This window comes from Erithacus rubecula (assembly GCF_903797595.1).
Source record: "Erithacus rubecula genome assembly, chromosome: 31".
Taxonomy (NCBI): Eukaryota; Metazoa; Chordata; class Aves; order Passeriformes; family Muscicapidae; genus Erithacus; species Erithacus rubecula.
Genome location: NC_136682.1, coordinates 2,075,379 through 2,094,617, shown reverse-complemented (window position 1 = coordinate 2,094,617; position 19,239 = coordinate 2,075,379). Strand labels below are relative to the sequence as shown.

Genomic DNA, 19,239 nt, shown 5'->3' with positions numbered 1-19,239 from the left:
GCGCCCGCGGTGACTCACGGCTGGAGTCGGGACACGGGAGCTGGGAGCACTGCTGTTTTCTGATTGCAGGGAGACAAAACCCAACCAAATCAAACCAAACCCAACCAAACCCCTCCTGCTCCGGTTCTTTTAAGTTCCCAGACAGAAAAAAAAGCAGTGGTTGGAAACGCATCAACACAAACAACCTCTGAGATGCAGCCGATCCCCTTAAGCGCCTCCTTTTGGATCCAGCTCCTGCACTTTTTGCTCACGTAGATGAATTTGGGGATTTTTTTTTGTTTAACTGCTCAGGGTCTCATCTTTCACTGTTAGTTCATCTGGCCAAGGTGGACAGAATCCAGTTCACAAAAGTATTTGGGGAGGTATTTTGAGTGGGAATGAGGGGATTTCTTTTCCTGTCTCTCGTGTCCAGCTCTTCATGGACACAAGAGAAGGATCCCCAGCTCTCAAGCCCTTACACAACCCAGACTCACTGTGGGGGTTGAAACTCCTTCACAAGGGTTCACCCAGGAGCAACATCAAGAGGCAAAAGCTATTTTAGAAAGTTTTTCCAACTGTGTGATCTCAGTGGAGTGAAGGAGGGGGTGGGAAGGAAAGTGGGTGAATTCCCCTCCGCAGAACATCTTGGAGAGCCAGAAATGACGTGGAAACTGTTGGATAAATATAAGGCAGGAGGGCAGAAAAAGAGATAGAAATACCACTTCACAGGGAGCTTTTGAACCCTGAGCCTGACAAGGACGTACCACAGAACCAGAATCACTTCACACAACTTTTAAATAGTATTTTTATATGTCTGTATTAAGGAAAGTACTATTTAGGCTATTTTGACATGATTTTGGAAAAGGCATTTACTTGCTGTCTTTCAAAGTCATGTCAACTAATTCCTCAGTTTCCCCTGAAACAAGGAGAGATGATTTTTGGTAAGACCCCAAAAAATACTGCCATGACACAACTTCCACTCAGCTCATCTCTTCAAGCCCATGACCGTTTAGATCCAGAAAAAAAAAAAAAAATCAAACTTGAATATTTAAAAAAGCACAATAATCAGAACTGATCATTAAAATCACCTTCAGACATAACTTCCCCAAACCAACCACAGGACACACATGGCCAGTTGCCAAGCTGGAAACCTTGGAAAAGCCCCTATTTTTCTTGCCTGTGCAACACGTTAAACCTTAAAATGCGACTTGCAAAATCTCTGCTTTGCTCAAGCGAGCGAGTCCTTGGCTCGCCTGAGGGAAAGCTGCTCCCAGGGTCTCGGGAATCATGTTGCATCCTGCCCCTGAGTGCAGACCTCGTCCCATTCAATTCTAATTCCATGACTCAGAGCGGCGGCTTTGGTGGAGGGGGGAGCTCCCTCTCGCCGTTACTTTCCTGCCTGCAAACAATGCATTTTTCAGCGCCTCGCCATAGCCGAGGTGTGTTTGACAAGGCAAGTTGCTGCAAGGCACGTCAAGTTCTGAATTCCCGTGCCAAGTTTTCCAAGCAGATAAAAGAGGAGGCTCCCAAGCTCTCCCATTACAGGGGTTTCTGCCTCCATTGCCCTCTGCTCTTTTGCTGCTGCACGGCCTTTTTCAGTTTTCCCTCTCTCCTACTCTTTGTCTTCCCAACTGAACCAGCCATGAGCCGGATCTCTTTCAGATCATCTACTGGAGGGGGCATGAGGGGCTTTAGCTCAGGCTCTGCTATCGTAGGAGGTGGTGGCTCTGGGACCAGGAGCAGTTTTAGCTCTGTCTCCGTCTCCAGAGTCGGAGGAGGAAGAGCTGGAGGTGGCGGAGGCTTCGGAGCTGGCGGTGGCTTCGGCAGCAGAAGTCTCTATAACTTAGGTGGAAGCAAAAGAATTTCCTACAGCTCGGTCGGTGGAGGTCTACGAAGCGGAGCCGGGGGCGGATACGGCTTTGGTCTTGGCTATGGTGGTGGAGCAGGCGCTGGCTTTGGCTTAGGAGGAGCCGGTGGTGGTGGTGGCTACGGGCTGGGAAGTGGATTTGGGCTGGGAGGGCCTGGATTTGGTGGCCGAGGTGGCCCCGGGTTCCCTGTTTGCCCACCTGGTGGCATCCATGAAGTGACTGTCAACCAGAGCCTCCTGGCACCCCTCAAGCTGGATATCGATCCGGAAATCCAGAAGGTGCGAACGCACGAGAGGGAGCAGATTAAGACCCTCAACAACAAATTCGCCTCCTTCATCGACAAGGTGAGAGTTTGGTCTGAACCATTAAGCCACGCATGCTATCAGTTGCCTTGGGGAAAAAACTTCAGGATGAAACTTCACTTCAGTTTAGGGACTTGCCTGAACTGATCCCAGACAACCAATAACAGGGGCTTGGCTTAAAACTAAGAACTGTTTTATGTTTCCTCTTAGCAAGGATGAGTTTTTCAGCGCCTTTATATTATTGACAAAGTAATTCTCTCTCTTCCCTGTAAAAACCATCCTGGGGTGGATGGATCTTCTACTCTACAATGGGATAGAACCAGTTTAAACCAGTAAGGTGGGGTGAGCATCTTCTGGAGGGAGAAACATTAAAGTTGCAAGTACGGGTGTTCGGCCTGATTACAACTCCTGAAAAAGTTTTGCTAAACATCTCCAGAAGCTTCTAACACTTTTGAGAATCCAATTCCCTAAACTGAGATACTCCTAATAATTCCCCTCTGATTGTCCCAACATCTCTGGACCTTTTCTGTTGGTGATCCCACCTTTCCCTGGCAGCTCTGAGGTTTTTTTGTTGTTCACACGTCCCTGGTTCCGTTCCTCCCCAGGTGCGCTTTTTGGAGCAGCAGAACAAGGTGCTGGAGACCAAGTGGACACTCCTCCAAGAGCAGGGTCACACTGTCACCAGGAAATCCCTGGAGCCCATTTTTGAAGCCTACATCAACAACCTGCGTCGGCAGCTGGACAGCCTGGTGGGAGAGAGGGGCCGGCTGGACTCCGAGCTCCGCAGCATGCAGGACATGGTGGAGGACTTCAAGAACAAGTAAGGGATCACAGCATCAGTCATTCCAGCCAGGTGCTCCTTCCTGCTGGAGCACACATTGCGTTTGACTCAGGCATAAAACGTGTTCCCAGAATTACCCCTTGTTGTTTTACATTTATCGTGAGCAAGGTCAGTGTTTAGCACAGAGTTCCAGCATAAAAGAGGTCGTGGTCTGATTCCTGGAGTCTCCTGAAATAATATACAAGGAGACAGAAAAATTAGTAGATTGTGAGGATAATAGGCAAAACCAGAATGAAATGGAGCCAATAAACTTCCAGCTCCAAAATCCCCCGTTTCCCATTCTGTGAAGGAAAATCCAGATTTTCTAGAAGGCCCAGGTGGCCTGGGAATTCTTGGGCTCGCTCAGCTCCCATCACCTGGAATATTATCAGCCTTTTGCCAAAAATTTCCCAGGGGAGAGAATTAATTCCCTGCTGAGAAACACGGGATCCAGTGGAGGGGGGATGGATCATTCCCAGGACACACCAGTCAGCACCTGCTGCCTGGAGGGGATTTTGGGAGGATTTTTAGGCAAGGCTATTGACTTTTATTTGGCTGAGAAAAATATGTCCCTTCTTCAACCAGCCCTGTCCGACTGCAAATTTGAGAATCACCCTGCAGGGCTAGAATATGTTAATATTAGCTAGCTAAGCATGGGAAGAGACAGATTTTTGGGAGAGGGGCTGGGAAGATTACACTTAAATCCGACAGGAGGGACTGGCAGAGCTTTTGGTGTGGTTTGGGGTGCATTTGAGGTCTTGAAAAGTGTTCTAGGCTTTTAGAAATATTGGTCAGGCCCCAAACAATGAATTCTACACTCTGGATTTCAGAGCTACCTCCTGGGAAAGAGAACACATTTTGTTTCAAGTCCAGAGTTTGTTCCTAGTCCACTGGCTAATTCCCACCTCTTCCCTTGTCCACTCAGAGATCTGGCTGCAGGGGAAACTCTGCCAATATTGGTGAGAGGACTGGCACAAACCTGCCTTTGAAAGCCAGGTCTTTGTCTCAAGAGCCTGCATGTTTTGTCTACTTTCTAGCTAAGCCCTGCCCTGATTATCTGATGAGAGGATGTTGCTCAGAGCCATAAAAAGTTCCACAGAACCACTGTCAGAGCTGTAATGATCCTCTCTTGCACAACCATGGAGTTTTTTGTTTTAATTAAATGCTGCAATGGGTTCTTCGGAGCCATTAGCATTATTATAATACCAAATATCAAATGATTGCTTTATTATACATTTGTAGGCATTGCAGTGCAGCTTTGTTGAAAGTCTTTTGCATAACTTTGCTTGGAGCGAAGGTCACAGGGAATGGCTGCTCCTGCTTCCTGCCAAAACGGGCTCTGAATCTGCACATTTATGCATGAGCTTGACTTTATGGGCAGTGATTAAAATATATTAATTTAACTGAGACTACTCACACCATGGAGTCCCACAGTTCAAAGACAGTAATATTTGCTCTGCGTCTGCTCTGGATAAACATGTGGGAGTAGGGAAAATATCCATGAGCCACAACTGAGGATTTGGGAATGGAGTGCTCCCACCTCTTCACTCCATCCAACCCCCCTCACTCTTTTATCCTGGCAGATATGAAGATGAGATCAACCGGCGCACAGGTGCCGAGAACGAGTTCGTGGTCCTCAAGAAGGTGAGTGGTTTGGGAATTTTGAGCCAGGAAATGGAATTATCTCACCTTGCAGAGTTCAAGCAAGACTTGGTGAGAGTTGGGGTCCTGCAGCCTCATGGCTGGGTCAAGCTGTGAGATCAGCACTGGGCTGGGTCCTCCTGAGGCCAGGAATGGGCACAACCTTCTCTAGATAGAGCTGCCCTGTTTTCTGGTCTCTTGTGGCTCGGCTCAACTCAGTCTCTGGTCTCATCCTTGTGAGTCAGAGCTTTGCCTTCTGCCCGAGAACCTGGTTCTGGCTCACAGTCAATGTCCAACGTTATGTTAAAAAAGTACTTTGATCATGAGGACATGAAAATGAGCCTAAGGAACTGCTGGCAGTGGCACAGGTTGCCCAGGGAAGCTGTGGCTGCTCAATCCATGGAAGAGTTCAAGGCAATATGGACTGTGTAAGGTGTCTTTGCCCATGGCAGGGGTGAGAATTGGATAAGCTTTCAGGTAGGACCCTTCCAACTCAAATCATTCCATGATTCCACAATTCCATGAATAATAAACCTGGAAGCAGACATGGTCCCATGGGTGTCCTGAAGCCCCTTTGGGTTCTGGTTTCATCAGAAACCATTGGTATCTTCTCTTTAGGACGTGGATGGTGCTTACATGAACAAGGTTGAGCTGCAGGGCAAGGCTGATGCACTGGCAGATGAAATCAACTTCCTGAGAGCTCTGTACGAGGCGGTGAGTGGTTCCTGGAGAGCATCCCCCAGCACCTGCCCCGTGGATCCCACACCCAGGGCTCTATGGGACCAGAGGAGAGGGTGGTCCCAGCCTTTTGGAAACGATAATGCAGAAATAAGTTACAAAATGGAAACAGAGCAGGAGAAATGCATGAAAACAGCTTGGCAGGGAGGATTCCCAAATCACCTCATCTCTGTGGTTTCCACCATGGATGCCAGACCATTGACTTAATTTTTTTGCATCTTCTGCAGGAGCTGTCCCAGATGCAGCAGCAAGTGTCTGACACCTCGGTGGTGCTGTCCATGGACAACAACAGGAGCCTGGACCTGAACAGCATCATCGCCGAGGTGAAGGCGCAGTACGAGGATATCGCCAACCGCAGCCGCGCCGAGGCCGAGGCCTGGTACCAGAACAAGGTGGGCGACGGCTGGCAGGCTCACTTCTGTGGTCAGAAATGACCAGGAATTGTTTCCCGTCATCTGAGGGGAGACAGGGAGGAGATGTTCAAAAGTTTTGACTTCAGGCTCACGGAGTTACTGGTAGAACTGGCCTTGAAGACGTCCCCTTCCAGGTTCTTGTAGGTGACAATGCCCAGGTCCCCTGTCCCATTGGGCACTGCCTTCCCTACACACATTGAGAGCTAAGAGCAAGTGCTGTTATTCCATGGGCAGATTTCAGAGCAATCTTGTGCCTCAACCCTTAGCCCTTATCCAGACCTACCCTTAGTTTCCTGAAGTTCCTCACCCTTCCCTGAGCTCACCAGGGCTCTCTGCTCTCCTTTCCCTGCCCCAGTACGAGGAGCTGCAGGTCTCTGCCGGGAGACACGGGGATGACCTGAGGAACACCAAGATTGAGATTTCAGAGATCAACCGGATGGTGCAGAGGCTGCGGAATGAGATCGACAGCGTGAAGAAACAGGTAGGAGGGAGATGGTCCTGCAGGAGAGGAGTGGGAGGTGATGGTGGTCAGAAACAGCAGGAAGAGCCAGCTCCCATCAGGAGCCCTCAGTGCCATCCTGGGAGCCACCAGCCAGGGCCCACAACCCCCAACAACAGAGAGACAAGTGAAACAACTGCCTGTTCTTGCCCCTCCCAGTGTGCCAACCTCCAAGCAGCCATTGCCGAGGCCGAGGAGCGCGGGGAGATGGCCCTGAAGGACGCCAAGGCCAAGCTGACTGAGCTGGAGGATGCTCTGCAGAAAGCCAAGGCTGACCTGGCCCGGCAGCTCCGCGAGTACCAGGAGCTCATGAATGTCAAGCTGGCCCTGGACATCGAGATTGCGACCTACAGGAAGCTGCTGGAGGGCGAGGAGAGCAGGTGGGGACACGTGGACCTGCTGTGTGCTGAGCAGGGACCATCTCCTTGGGGTCAAACAGCTCTTCCCAAGGGGATGGAGCACCAGGGCAGGCAGATTTTTGAACTTTGTAGGAAAAGTTTTGTCTCCAGCTCTTGGCACCTGATAGTGATAAAAATAATCAGTATCACCTTTCAGGTGTAGCACAGACACACCCCACCCACCAAAGCCATGCAGGCCTAATTAGATGATCCCACGGACGAGGTTTTGGGATTATTGCTCACTTTCCCCTTTCCCAACAGGCTTGCTGGAGAAGGAGTGGGAGCTGTCAGTGTCTGTGAGTATCACCCCCCTTCCCCCTCTTCATATCCCCCTCCTCCCACCTCTTTGTACCTGCTCCCCTTCCACCCCTTCCCTCCCACCCACCCCTCACCAAGGGGGTGACAAGGCGGGGGTCTCCCCACCTTGGCGGCTCAGCCGTCTCACCTGAGCCTTCCTGTTCATTCCAGCCGTGGTCAGCAGCTCCAGCGGGATGGGCTACGGCGGCGGGAGCTGCCTGGGCTTGGGCGGGGGTCTCGGCATGGGCGGCGGCGGCGGCGGCTACAGCGTGAGCGGCGGCGGCTTCGGGGGCGGCAGCGGCTTCGGGGGCGGCAGCGGCTTCGGGGGCGGCAGCGGGGGCTTCTCTGGGGGGCACAGCTATGGTGGAGGCAGCTCCTTCAGCTCCGGGAGCAGCCGCGGCGTCAGCTCCAGCACAGGAGGCAGCGTCAGGATCGTTTCCAAGACCACCACCAGCAAAAAGACCATCAGATAAAGCTGGCGAGCGTGTGACCGGCGGCAGTGCCGGCCTCCTGCCCTGCGGATCGTGGTGTAAATAGCAGCGCTAGAGCCTCCCCTTCCTCCATCCTTCACCTCTGGGGCAGCTGGGGGGGGACCAGGGCCCCTCCCTGAGAATCTGGAGCACTTTTGGCTGAAGCACAGGTTGTAACAGGTCACCGGCTGTGGTGCCCCTTGGTCTCTCCTCAAAGTTTAGAGGGAGATGGAAGCACTGTGTGCGACAGCGGCAGCCGTTTCACCCATCCCATTCCAAGGGTGCATCGCAGCCTCGTGGGACCACAGTCCCAGGTCCTCAGCACTGAAAACACCTCCAAGAGGCTCTAAAAGTCTCTGCCCCACAACCCATGTTACAACCTCCAAAGGTTTTGTCTGCAATTCAAGATTTCTTCCAGCCCCTTCTGTTTTCTCTGGCACTTGTGGGAAAGGTTTTTGCTTTGTGTGTATAAGATTTCTAACTACTTGTCTTCATGGCTGCAGCCTCCTCACTTCCATGCCTAACCTACTGTAAGGTCCAATAAAAGAGCATTTCTCATTTTTAAACTCTGTGTTTCGGCTTTTCTTCCCTCCTCCTGCTGTGGGTGTTGGTCTGTGCCGTGTCCCTGCTGCACTGGGGACACCCTGAGGGCAGTTCCTGAGACAGGACTGGCTCCTAGAGGAAACAAAACTCAGTTTTAGGACTTGGGCTCTAGGATGAGTCAGGGCAAATGGAAAGAGGGTGGGATGGGCAAGGTGGTCTATGAAAGGTGCCCCTGCCCATGGCATGTGGGTGGAACTGGATGGGCTTTAAGGTCCCTTCCAATCAAACTATTCCATGATTCTGTGGATGGAGAACTGAGGCACAGGAAGGAAAAGCTGCTTCAGAAATGAGCCAAAAGCTGGATGAATCCCACTGTGGTGGTTACCTGCAAAGTTGCACTTTCTCCTATCACTGCAAGAGGGAGGAGGTACGGGGAAGTGGGGAGAAGGAAGGTGGTTCCAAAAGGTTTATTTGGGATTCATGGGCTGGCTCAAGCAGGGCATGAGCTCAGCTATTAGTTTGTACAAGCAGGAGTAAATTGTACAACAGAGGAGCCCACCTGTGGCATCAGCACACTGAGAGATTGGCACCCAGAGGAAGGGGATGGGGCAGGTGGATATTGCCCTGGCTGGGAAGAGCAGCTGCAGGGGCAGGCACAGGGCAAGGCACCCAAAATCTGCACCTTTTGCACACGGAGGTTTGCCTGGGATGTGCAAATATCCCATGAAACATCCTGGCTGCTCCTCTGCAAGGGCAGTTTCAGGGCCTTATTTGGAATGAACTCGACGTCTTCCAAGGTGCCCACAGCACTTCAGTGTCCCACCTCCCACTCAGCTGCCAGGGAGGTTTCCATCACCTGGCAGGTTGGGGGATTTCAGCTCAGATTTCATAACAGCCCCCCCGGGGCTTCCTCCTGTGGCTCCACAGGTGTCTCCTGATCCCACTCCTTGCTTGTGCCAGGTGTGGATCCCAGCAGGAATGGGGCAAGGTGGGAATCCAGCCCCAACTGCAGGACAAGAACCAAGGGCCAGGAAAGAGCCAGGGCAGAAGGGGGGTAGATGAGCCAGGACTGCAGTCCTTTGGGAATGCTGGTCCCAAAAAGAGATGGATGGTGCCCAAAAACCCATCCCTCAATCCCTGCAACCCCCAGCTGCGAGTAGAGAGGGAGTGTTAGCTGAGTCTGCCAGAAAAAAACCCTCATGCAACATTCCAGAGGAGTTTTCCAGGGAAAACCCTCCAAGCTCCCACACCAAGGGGGCCCCCTCAGCCATCACCTGGCGCAGGTGTGAGAATTCCAGCCGAGCGTCTCCAGCAGGTGGGGACCCAGAGCAGGGAAAGGGATGTCCTGCCCCATGGTGGGGTGAACATCCTGAGGCTCCCCTCCAGCACCTGGGAAAGGCCATGGGACCATATCTTGGGAAAGCTGGGGCAGCCCATTTGCACCACAGGAGGTTTTATGGTGGGTGAATGGTTGGGTTCTGTTAATTGAAGAGTTTTACCCACTTTTCAAGCATCTGGCCTTGTTTCTTAGACAGATTTGAGGGAATGGGGACACACTCCCAGAGCTGAGGTGGGGGCTGGAGGCAGAGCAGCCCACTTGGTTGGGTTTTATTATTGAAAGTGTCAAATCTGATGCTTTTTGATTTTTAACTCAAGTTGCACAACACATTGGACCATTGGCCACATCAACACATGGCTCCACCACCAATGAACCCTCAATGAAACTTCTTTGCCAAAACCTTGATCATCCCCATGGCAGCTCCTGATTCTCTGTGAGCCAGTGAGACATCTTTGCCAAATCCTTACTCATCCCCAGGGCAGCAGGAGAGCTCCTGAGCCTCTGTGAGGCAGTGCTGAGGGTGAGGATGCAGCCAAAAGCAGCCCTGAGCAGCTCTGTGTTTTCTGTTTCCAGTGAAGTGTTCTGAGAGCCCATCCTGGCACACCTTCTTTGCATCTTGCAGAGCAGATGCAAAAAGCTGTGTTCAGCTTCCATCCTCATGATTTGCAGACACCTGGAAAATTTGACACGCTCAACTCAAATTTGACATGTGATTTTAGCTGCCACCAAAACACCGGGTGAAACATTTTCTGAAACCAAACATTTAATTTCAATATTTTCTATGGCAATGACCCTATCCCAAAACACTGAACCAACTGCCCTTAACAATTCCTAAACAAAACTTTGCAGCTTTGACTCAAAAGCAGAATTTCCATCAAAGAAAACGATTTTAATTTGCAAATTGTTTATTTGCAAACAAACACGAAGCGCCTGCAGGAAAGGCAACACAGGATGCAGCAAATCCAGAGTGGAACAATATCCCAGCTGCCACCTGCTCAGTTGGAGCAATATCCTGCCCAAAGCAGTTGGAGGTCAGGAATGGAACCAGTCCCTCAGGACAGCAGAGTGGTAAATAAGCACAAGAGCCCCTGGAATCACTGCCCTGTGACTGGATCCTCTTTCCAGGATTCATGGATAGTCCTTGTTTATCTCCCCAGCTCCTTGTGCCAATCCAGCTGTTTTAACAGGGGAAAATTAAATTCCACAGCAGAACCATGGATCTTCAGAAGGAAAACCAAGCCAGGAGCAGGATGGAGCTGAGGGATGTGGAATGTGCACAAAGATCACCAAAACTGTGGGTCTTCCCAGCAAAGCCATTCCCAGGGCTCTGTGTCCTATACTGGGAAAAAAAAAAACATGCCCCAGGGCCAGGAGAAAGGATGGGATAGGACAAATACCCTGTGATCAGATCACCTTCAGCCTTTGGAGTTCATGTTTTCACGTGGGGTCACAGCCCCAGCAGCCCAGCCCTGGGCAGGGCATTCTCCAAAGGCTTCACAAGGAGATGTGGAGCATCCAGGTTCCTTCAGGTGCCACCAGCCAGGCACCAGAACAGGATAAAGGAGGGACCAGACCCCTCCAAAAGTCTGAGGCTCCTTCAAGATGCAACAGAGCCCATGAGAAGAAGCCCTCCCAGGCAGCAGCAGTGGAATGAAGCTCTTTGCAAAGCCTGGAATGCACTGGAGCCTCTGTGCTGGCACAGAAAACAATTATCTGGGGAAAGCAGGTCACACCTACACTTCAAAGTCACCAGGAGCTGGAGCTGACTGGCCTGCAGATACTGCTGGGAACAGGCTCAAAGGGCCCAGAGCGGGGCAACACCTATGGGAAAACTTCTAAGGAGCTCATCCTAATTCATCCCTTCAGGAAATGGGATTCTGGGACAGTCAGGGGGTCTCTGAGGGGCCCAGCCCCTCAGCACAGGGATGCTGTGAGTTCAGTGGTCTCTGTGGAAAAACCTCAGTCCTGCTGGTCTTCATTAACACGGGATGAAATAGTAAATTGCACCCAAAATGAGTCGGGTTTGAGTTTAGCTTGGAAGCCCAAGTTTAACCCAAAGGCTTTAATTTACACAATTAACCTAAATTACAGCCTTGACTTTGCTGATAATTAAACTGAGATTAGGTAGCACAGGTGAACCAATGCAAAGTACTTTGACATGCTCTTGTTTTACAAATATGGTTATTTTAGCAAACAAAACACAAGGAGTAACATCCAAAATATTCAGCCCGAGAAGTTGCATCAGGTGAAGGATTCTAAGGTGGATTCTGGACAGGAGCAGAAGAGCAAATGGATGGAGAGGAGGTGATGACAAGCTGTTGGAGACATCCCTGTTCACCAAGCCACAGGAAAATGGCTCAGATTTATCACTAAAGTTGCATTTATTGCTCTGACAGAGACAGAGCTCCCCAGTCTCAAAGGAGAGGTTTTTACCTTGACAGCACATGGTGCCAGATGCAAATTCAACCAAGACTTTGCTCCCAGGTTTGCAGTGTTTGTAAAGTGTTCTCCTGCCTGTGGCTCTGGGCTCGCAGCTCCTGCTCATCCTGGAGGGAAGAAACGAGGAGAGGGAGGGAAGGGAGCTCCAGAGCCTGCCCAGCCTCTCTCCCACCAGAGGGACCTGCCCCAACACAGCTGCTGAGGTGGGAATCAGGAGGAAAAGCTCCCAGCAGTGGGTGAGCTCCAGCACCATCCTCTATCAGGAGGTTCCTGGGCCAGAGCAGCAAATCCATTCCCTGTCTGGAGCTGCAGGAGCATGGGAGACACTCCCCTGGGAGCTACCTGGAAACTCTGTGTTTCGCCAACAGAGCAGGGTGGGGGACCCCCCTTTCCACCAGCCCTTACCCCAAACCTGCAGCTACAGTTCCTTGTGCTCCCAGTTCTGCCTTTTGTAATTACCTCTGAAATTCCTTCCGGATGAGTGACGACCACATCACCTCCGCCCTGGCAAAACGTGGAATGGAAAGAAATTAATTCCTTCTCAGTTGCTTGGAGGAGCTGCTTTATTACTACTGTTATTAACCATGGGCTCCAACGCACTCGGTGGATTCCTTTGCCAAAAAAAGACAAGTTTCAGATGTAAAGAGAGCCTGGGGGGAAAAAGGAAAGCACTGACACATCCCACTGGGAGAACTGGGGGGGCTCTGCCCTGCACACCCAGACTCCCCACGTTGTGTATCTCCCTGGGGAGGGAGGATCTGCCCTTTGGTGCTGATCTCCACTTGAAAAATTGGAATAAAACTGCTGTCAGGTGCTCAGAGTTAGGAGAGATGGAGAGAGCTGAGAGAGTGATTCCCAAAGGAACCATGGGCTGGCAACTTCCAGCTGCTTTTGAGAATCTTATGGTCATGGAGTGGTTTGGGTGGGGATGAGCCCCATCCCATCCCATCCCATCCCATCCCATCCCATCCCATCCCATCCCATCCCATCCCATCCCATCCATGAACAGGGATACCTCCCACTGTCCCAGGCTGTTCCAGCCTGGCCTTGAACACTTCCAGGGATGGGGCAGCCACAGCTGCTCTGGCCAACCTGTGCCAAGGCCTCACCCCACTCACAGGGAGAATTTCTTCCCAACATCCAATCTAATTTTCCCCTCTTTCAGTGAAAAATCTTTCTGCCTGGGACTGGAATCCAGCATGTGGGAATGAGTCTCATGAGCTCAAGTCCTGATATCTGTCTGCTGGTGGGCAAAGCCCCCAGACTGATCAATAATCCTTTCAAAAATGCCCTTTGGGCACAGACCTTGCTTACAATCTGTTTGTTTCCAGCTCCCAGGGGTGCAGCAACAGAGCCCCACTGTGCAAAACCTGCAGGACTCAGCCCTTCCTTGCAATATAGGCTCAGCCTGGCAGCAAACACAAAACCAACCTGGCAAACCCTGCCTAAGAATAACATTGGATTTAAAACCTCCATTGCAAACATCATGCCTCAGACAGCTGGGAAACAACAGGGACACAAAGAATTTCTGGGAGTTTCCTGCACTTGGATACATCACCAGGCAGGAGCAGATGGAAGAACAACTGCCCCCACCACGGTGATTCCTCATTATTCCATTGATTCCTCATCATTCCATTGATTCCTCATTATTCCATTGATTCCTCATTATTCCATTCTTCCTGTGCTGCAGCAGCACCTGGTCTGGCCTGCAGCCAGCACAAGGGGAAGCTGTTCAGGGTTTATACATTTACAATTTCAGCCTTTTTGTATAAATAAATATAAATCCTATTTTCCTGAATAACACAAAACACCACAAGCAATTTTTGTCCCTCAAAATCAATTATTTTTTACGTTTTTACCTTTTATTTTTACTCAGACCTGTTAAATGCAAAGGGCTGTGGTGGTACCTGTGGTGGGAAAGACTCAGGATGGCCAAGAGTGTCCCATGGATCTGGGCAGAGACAATCCCATAGAGCAATCCCAGTGGATTTCAGCAGGCAGGATCACACTTCCAGATGTGCTGAAAGAGCTGATTAAATCCTAGGGAAATGACATTGTGTTTATTAAGTGTGCATTGGGAATGGCCCCGGAGCGCTCCATTTCCACCAAGCCATTGGAGTCAAAGCAGTTCCTATTCCCACAATCTTTCCTCCTATGTATTTATTTCTTAGTTGTTTATTTGTTTGTTTTCATCCTGCTAAAATAAAGTCCAAACCCTCAAACTTCAGGTAGCAACACATGTTTGTGTCAGAGCTCCGTGGCAGCTGTCAAAATCCACAAAAGAACAAGAAGATCTTGTCAAAATATTCCATTTTTATTAGTGTAATTATATTTTTTAAGACAGTGGGATAAGCCTGGAAAAACAGGATTTCCAGCAGGATTTCCAGAGGGACCTGAGCTTTTTAGGCATGGGAACAAAACTTTTTCTGCCAATTTCTGTGGTGACTCAGAGGGTACCACATGGTCCAGGGAATCACAGAACAGTTTGGGTGGGAAGATCATCGAGTTCCATGGACAGGGACACCTTGCATAAACCAGGCTGCTCCAAGTACCAGGCCTTGGACACTTCCAGGGATGGGGAGACCACAACCTCTGTGGGCAGATTTCACCAGAATCCTCTCACAGAGATATCCCAAAACCCCAGGATAAAACAACTGACTGCAGGGCTGGCTGTGAACCTGGCACCGGTCCCACTCCTAAAGCACGAGGATTTAAACTTTCCCAAGCCCTGCTTGTGAACAAAAGAAGGGGCAAAAGCAATCCTGAGGGATGAAATTTTCCAATGACAGAGGTGTTGAGTGACAGGCACTGGTGTTTTGCTGCTGGTGCCCAGTGTGACTCATCAGCACTTTCCAGCTTTGAAATGGGGACGAGTCTGGCTGTCTACAAAGACCGGCGACAGTTATTCCCAAACAATTCCCTGTTGCTGAGAACCTGGGCTGTATTATTTCAGCAGGGCGTGTGTGCAGAGTGAGTTCACTCTCCAGAATGCTGTTGGACATGCCAAGCCTAATTCATCAGAAAGATGATCCACCTCATCCAACCCATCCCAGGCTCATACATGCATAAAAGGGCTCTCTCCCCAGCCCTTGCAGAGCACAGGTTCACCTCTCTCCTTTCCCTCCTACTCCTTGCTCCAGGCCAGCTCCTTTGCTCCTTTATTCTAGCTGCAGCATCCACCCCAATCCAAAAAAGCCCCAGCAATGTCTCGCCAGTCCACCGTGAGGATTCAGAGGGGCAGGAGCGGCTTCAGCGCCGCTTCAGCCGTGGTCCCCAACACCTGCCGGACCAGCTTCAGCTCCTGCTCCGTCACCCGCCTGGGCAGCTGCAATGCTGGCAGTGGCTTTGCCAGGGTCGGGGGGGGCTTTGGAAGCAAAAGCCTCTACAATGTTGGTGGCTGCAAGAAGATCTCCGTGGCTGGAAGGGGCGGCAGCTTCTATGGTTTTGGGGGCGCCGGGAGCGTGTACGGGGGCGGATTTGGCGTTCCTGCCAACCTTGGCTACGGATACGGGGCCTTTGGGGGGGGCCCTGGATTCCCAGCTGGGGGCATACATGAAGTCTCCATCAATCAGAGCCTCCTGAAACCTCTCAACTTAGAGATTGACCCCAACATCCAAAGGATCCGAAAAGAGGAGAAGGAACAAATCAAAACCCTCAACAACAAATTCGCCTCCTTCATTGACAAGGTGAGATCTGAGCTTTCCTAAATATCTGATTTTTCAGCAGGGACAAGTTTCTTTTCTGCTTGATGAGGACAAAAGCTGATCTAAGAGGAATAGAAGTGAGGCATGAGACGGGAGGATGCCCTGGAAGCTCCAGGGAATGGCACCTGTTCTATAGCGGTTGCCATGAATTAATCATCCAGTGTTTGAGTTCTTCCTTGTTTGCTGCTCCACATCACACAGGCAGCGGGGAAAGAAATCTCCAGAGGACAATCCCACCCTTCTGGGGACTTTAGGCTCTTCCAGTGAGCATTTCAGGAGCTTTGGAAAGAGCTTTCTGGATGATTAAATGAATTCCAAAAACCCACTTAGAATGACCAGGAAATTGGTACAAGGGAGAAGCAGCTTTTCAATGCTTGAATTCTCTAAAAGGCATTTAAATCTGTCACTAAAATTTGGATTTTCAGTTCAAAATATCCAAATCTGTCTGCCCACCACATTTCACTGATGCACAAGAACATCTGCTCAGGTCCTGCTCTGGCCAAGCTGCTCCTCCTTGGTTTCAAGGAAAATGCTGTAATATTTTGGATGTTTGGTGGGGTAGGGGAGCTGTACTGAAGGAAAGGAGAAGCAACACCTTAACAATGTTATTTTAATTAAAGAGCAACCCCTGCTTTGATCCTTATGTGATTTTACTCACATTTTTCACTCAAAATTCCTATACCTGGTCTCAGTTTAAAGAATGAATAGAAAGCCAGAAAACCAAGGGTTGTTCCAGAGTTTGTAACAGTGAACAGGATCCCTGCAGTCAAATCTCCCAACAGATGAGAATTTGAGCCCTTCACCCTCTCAGCCAGACCCTCCCATTTGCAGGGAAATTCTCCCCATTTCTGTTTTTTCAAAGCCCCTTCAGGATATTTCTCCTTCCAGGTCCGATTCCTTGAACAACAAAACAAAGTACTGGAAACCAAGTGGAGTTTGCTGCAGGAGCAGGGAATGAAAACAGTGAAGAACAACTTGGAGCCACTTTTTGAGACCTACATCAACAACCTGCGGGTGCAGCTGAACTCACTGCTGAGCGACAAGGGCAGGCTGGAGGGAGAGCTGGTCAACACCCAGTACTTGGTCGAGGACTTCAAGAAGAAGTAAGTCTTGAGTTAAAGCTCTACTCACCTGGGCAGGTGCATCCTTTCTCCTCTCAACATCCTTAAACCAACTGGGGAATCCAGGAGAGTTCAGGGTCCTGGAATTCCCAGCTGTGATATTTTGTCAAGGAGAAATTTTCTCAGTGGCAAAGTAACAGGTACAAGTGCACCAACATTTAGGGAATAATTTGGAGCATGATCAAAGACTTATTAACTAAATTACCTAGTGAGAGGGGAAAATTACACAGTAGGTCTGAAAGTTTCAGGGCAGCACGTTTCATTTGCTTAAAACAGCAGAAGGAGGATGACTAATGGCCAGAAATAAGTAAAAAATAATGGATTCGTTCAAATGGTTTTGATGTACTTGTTTTAACTGGTTCAGCTCCTGGTCTCTCATTGAGGGAAAAGAGCATTGTATGCAAAATGCTCTGAAGGAAATTCATTCCAGCAAACTCAAGTCTCTCTGTTACCTGCCCAAACAAAAACTCCCTGTGCCTTAGGTATGAAGATGAGATCAACAGGAGGACCATCGCAGAGAACGAATTTGTGACACTCAAGAAGGTGAGAGCAAATTCCAGGGCACTGTGGGATGGCTCACTGATCACCCACTCAGTCACAAATCCATCCACTACAGTTCCAACCCTGTTTTTTTTTGGTTTTTTTTTTTTTTTTTTTTTTTTTTTTTTTTTTTTTTTTTTTTTTAATGGTTTCTTCCCTGGACTGTTACCACAATGTTGTGTTCCTGATTTACTGATAGGGGTGCAAACCACCCAAAAATCTCTCATCCCCCAGGATGTAGATGCTTCCTACATGAACAAGGTGGAACTCCAAGCCAGGGCAGATGCACTGAGTGAAGAAATTAATTTCCTGAGAGCACTTTATGAAGCTGTGAGTACAACCAGCTCCAAAACATCCCGGTTCTCAATGAAGAGCTTCTCTCCCTCCGCTCCTCTGAGAGCCTCTAATTCCTTCCCCCAGGAAATGCTAAATCCTTCCCCTCTGTAGAGTTGCACCAACACCTGAGCTGTTCAGATAACGATCTGCAGCAGCCTCTCCCAGGTCTGCAGCTCACCTGGGAAGGTGAAAAGGCATCTCCCAAGGGAATTACCTCGTTCCCTGTGCTCTTTGCAGGAGCTGTCCCAGATGCAGACCCAGATCTCGGACACCTCTGTGGTTCTCACCATGGACAACAACAGGAACCTGGACCTGGACAGCATCATCTCGGAGGTGAAGGCGCAGTACGAGGACATCGCCAACCGCAGCCGCGCCGAGGCTGAGTCCTGGTACCAGACCAAGGTGAGTGACAGGGACGGTTCTGCAATGGGAAAAACACCCTCCCATCCCCAAATTCCCCTGGGGAGGTGGCTCCCACCGGGATTTTGAAACACAGAATCTCTTCATGTTTAATAACCCTATGAAATCCGAAGTGTTAATTTGGGATTGGGAGCGTGCACGCATTTTGCGGCGCAAACACCCCCAAACCCACACTCTGCTGGGCTCTAAATCCAGCTTATTTCCCCTGAGTGGTTGTTTCTGTCTGTGGCAGTACGAGGAGCTGCAGGCCACGGCTGGCAGGCACGGGGATGACCTCAGGAACACCAAGCAGGAGATCTCGGAGCTCAACCGCCACGTGCAGCGGCTCCGGTCCGAGATCGACAGCGTGAAAAAACAGGTGAAGGGCAGCAAGCCCCGCTTTAACCAATGCACCCCTGCAAGGGAGAGGGAGGAAAAGGCTGGAGCAACCTCAGCAGCTCTGTTTGGTTTGACCCTTTTTCATCCAAACAGAGAACTGTCAGTAAAACTGGTGGAGCTGATGGTGCTGGGATAGAAGCTTGTGATCGCAGGGGAGGTAAAGAACAGCCTGAGTCTGGGTGGGGACTCTGAGCAGAGCTCTGTGTTTGGCAGTGTGCAAACCTGAAAGCTGCAATCACTGATGCCGAGGAGCGTGGGGAGCTGACTCTGAAGGACGCCAGGGCCAAGCTGGCTGAGCTGGAGGATGCTCTGCAACAAGCCAAGGCTGACCTGGCCCGGCAGCTCCGCGAGTACCAGGAGCTCATGAACGTCAAGCTGGCCCTGGACATTGAGATTGCGACCTACAGGAAGCTGCTGGAGGGCGAGGAGTGCAGGTGGGTGGGAAACATCCAGCCCTGGGGCTGGGCATTGCTCAGGAGAAGCTCAGCGTTTCTGGAATGATAAACAGGGGGCACAGAGCGGGGAGATTGTCCCATATGATGGAAATAACAAATATCCATGAATTATGCTGTGATTTTAATTTTCTTCACAAAGGCCTCTGGGAAATATATCCCACCCTCCCCCCCCAATATCAACAGAGTCCTAATCCTCTTCCTTGTGCTCTATCCCTGAAACAGGCTGGCTGGAGATGGGGTCCCAGTGAATATCTGTAAGTCTCTAAAATAGAATAATTACCTTATTTAAACATTCCTGTGTCTCTGCACCAGAGACACTGAAACTTTTCCTTCTCCTTGCAGCCGTCACCAGAACAACAGTGGGAACGGGATACGGAGGAGGGAGCAACCTCAGCATGGGAGGGGGGATCTGCAATTTGGGGAACAGCTTCAACTGTGGGAGCGTTCCCGGGGTGAACAGCAGCACCTTCGGAGCTGGCAGCAGCTCCAGCATGAAGTTTGTCTCCAGCTCCTCCACCAGAAGAAGTTACAGGAGCTAA

The 19,239-nt window shown here is 50.3% G+C and overlaps 2 protein-coding genes across 2 annotated transcripts; both read left to right on the top strand.

Moving 5' to 3' along the window:
• Positions 1–1,512: 1,512 nt before the first annotated feature.
• LOC306813592 (keratin, type II cytoskeletal 5-like) lies at positions 1,513–7,577 on the top strand. The gene is made up of 9 exons (XM_079329103.1): positions 1,513–2,191; positions 2,755–2,969; positions 4,553–4,613; positions 5,229–5,324; positions 5,576–5,740; positions 6,117–6,242; positions 6,420–6,640; positions 6,920–6,954; positions 7,127–7,577. Exons 1-9 carry the CDS (start codon positions 1,622–1,624, stop codon positions 7,426–7,428), a joined length of 1,791 nt encoding a protein of 596 aa, XP_079185229.1. The 5' UTR covers positions 1,513–1,621; the 3' UTR covers positions 7,429–7,577.
• A 7,372-nt stretch (positions 7,578–14,949) lies between these two features.
• LOC306813595 (keratin, type II cytoskeletal 75-like) lies at positions 14,950–19,239 on the top strand (the record flags this gene model as incomplete). The annotated part of the gene is made up of 9 exons (XM_079329110.1): positions 14,950–15,432; positions 16,339–16,553; positions 17,054–17,114; positions 17,346–17,441; positions 17,685–17,849; positions 18,100–18,225; positions 18,459–18,679; positions 18,923–18,954; positions 19,043–19,239. The coding sequence occupies 9 exons, from the start codon at positions 14,950–14,952 to the stop codon at positions 19,237–19,239; spliced, it is 1,596 nt and encodes a 531-aa protein (XP_079185236.1).

Bases quoted from the DNA above. Each gene is read 5' to 3' on its own strand.
- LOC306813592 (XM_079329103.1), top strand. From the start codon at position 1,622: ATGAGCCGGATCTCTTTCAGATCATCTACTGGAGGGGGCATGAGGGGC. The intron at 4,614-5,228 runs GTGAGTGGTTTG...TCTTCTCTTTAG, and splicing joins AGTTCGTGGTCCTCAAGAAG to GACGTGGATGGTGCTTACAT. The intron at 5,325-5,575 runs GTGAGTGGTTCC...CATCTTCTGCAG, and splicing joins TGAGAGCTCTGTACGAGGCG to GAGCTGTCCCAGATGCAGCA.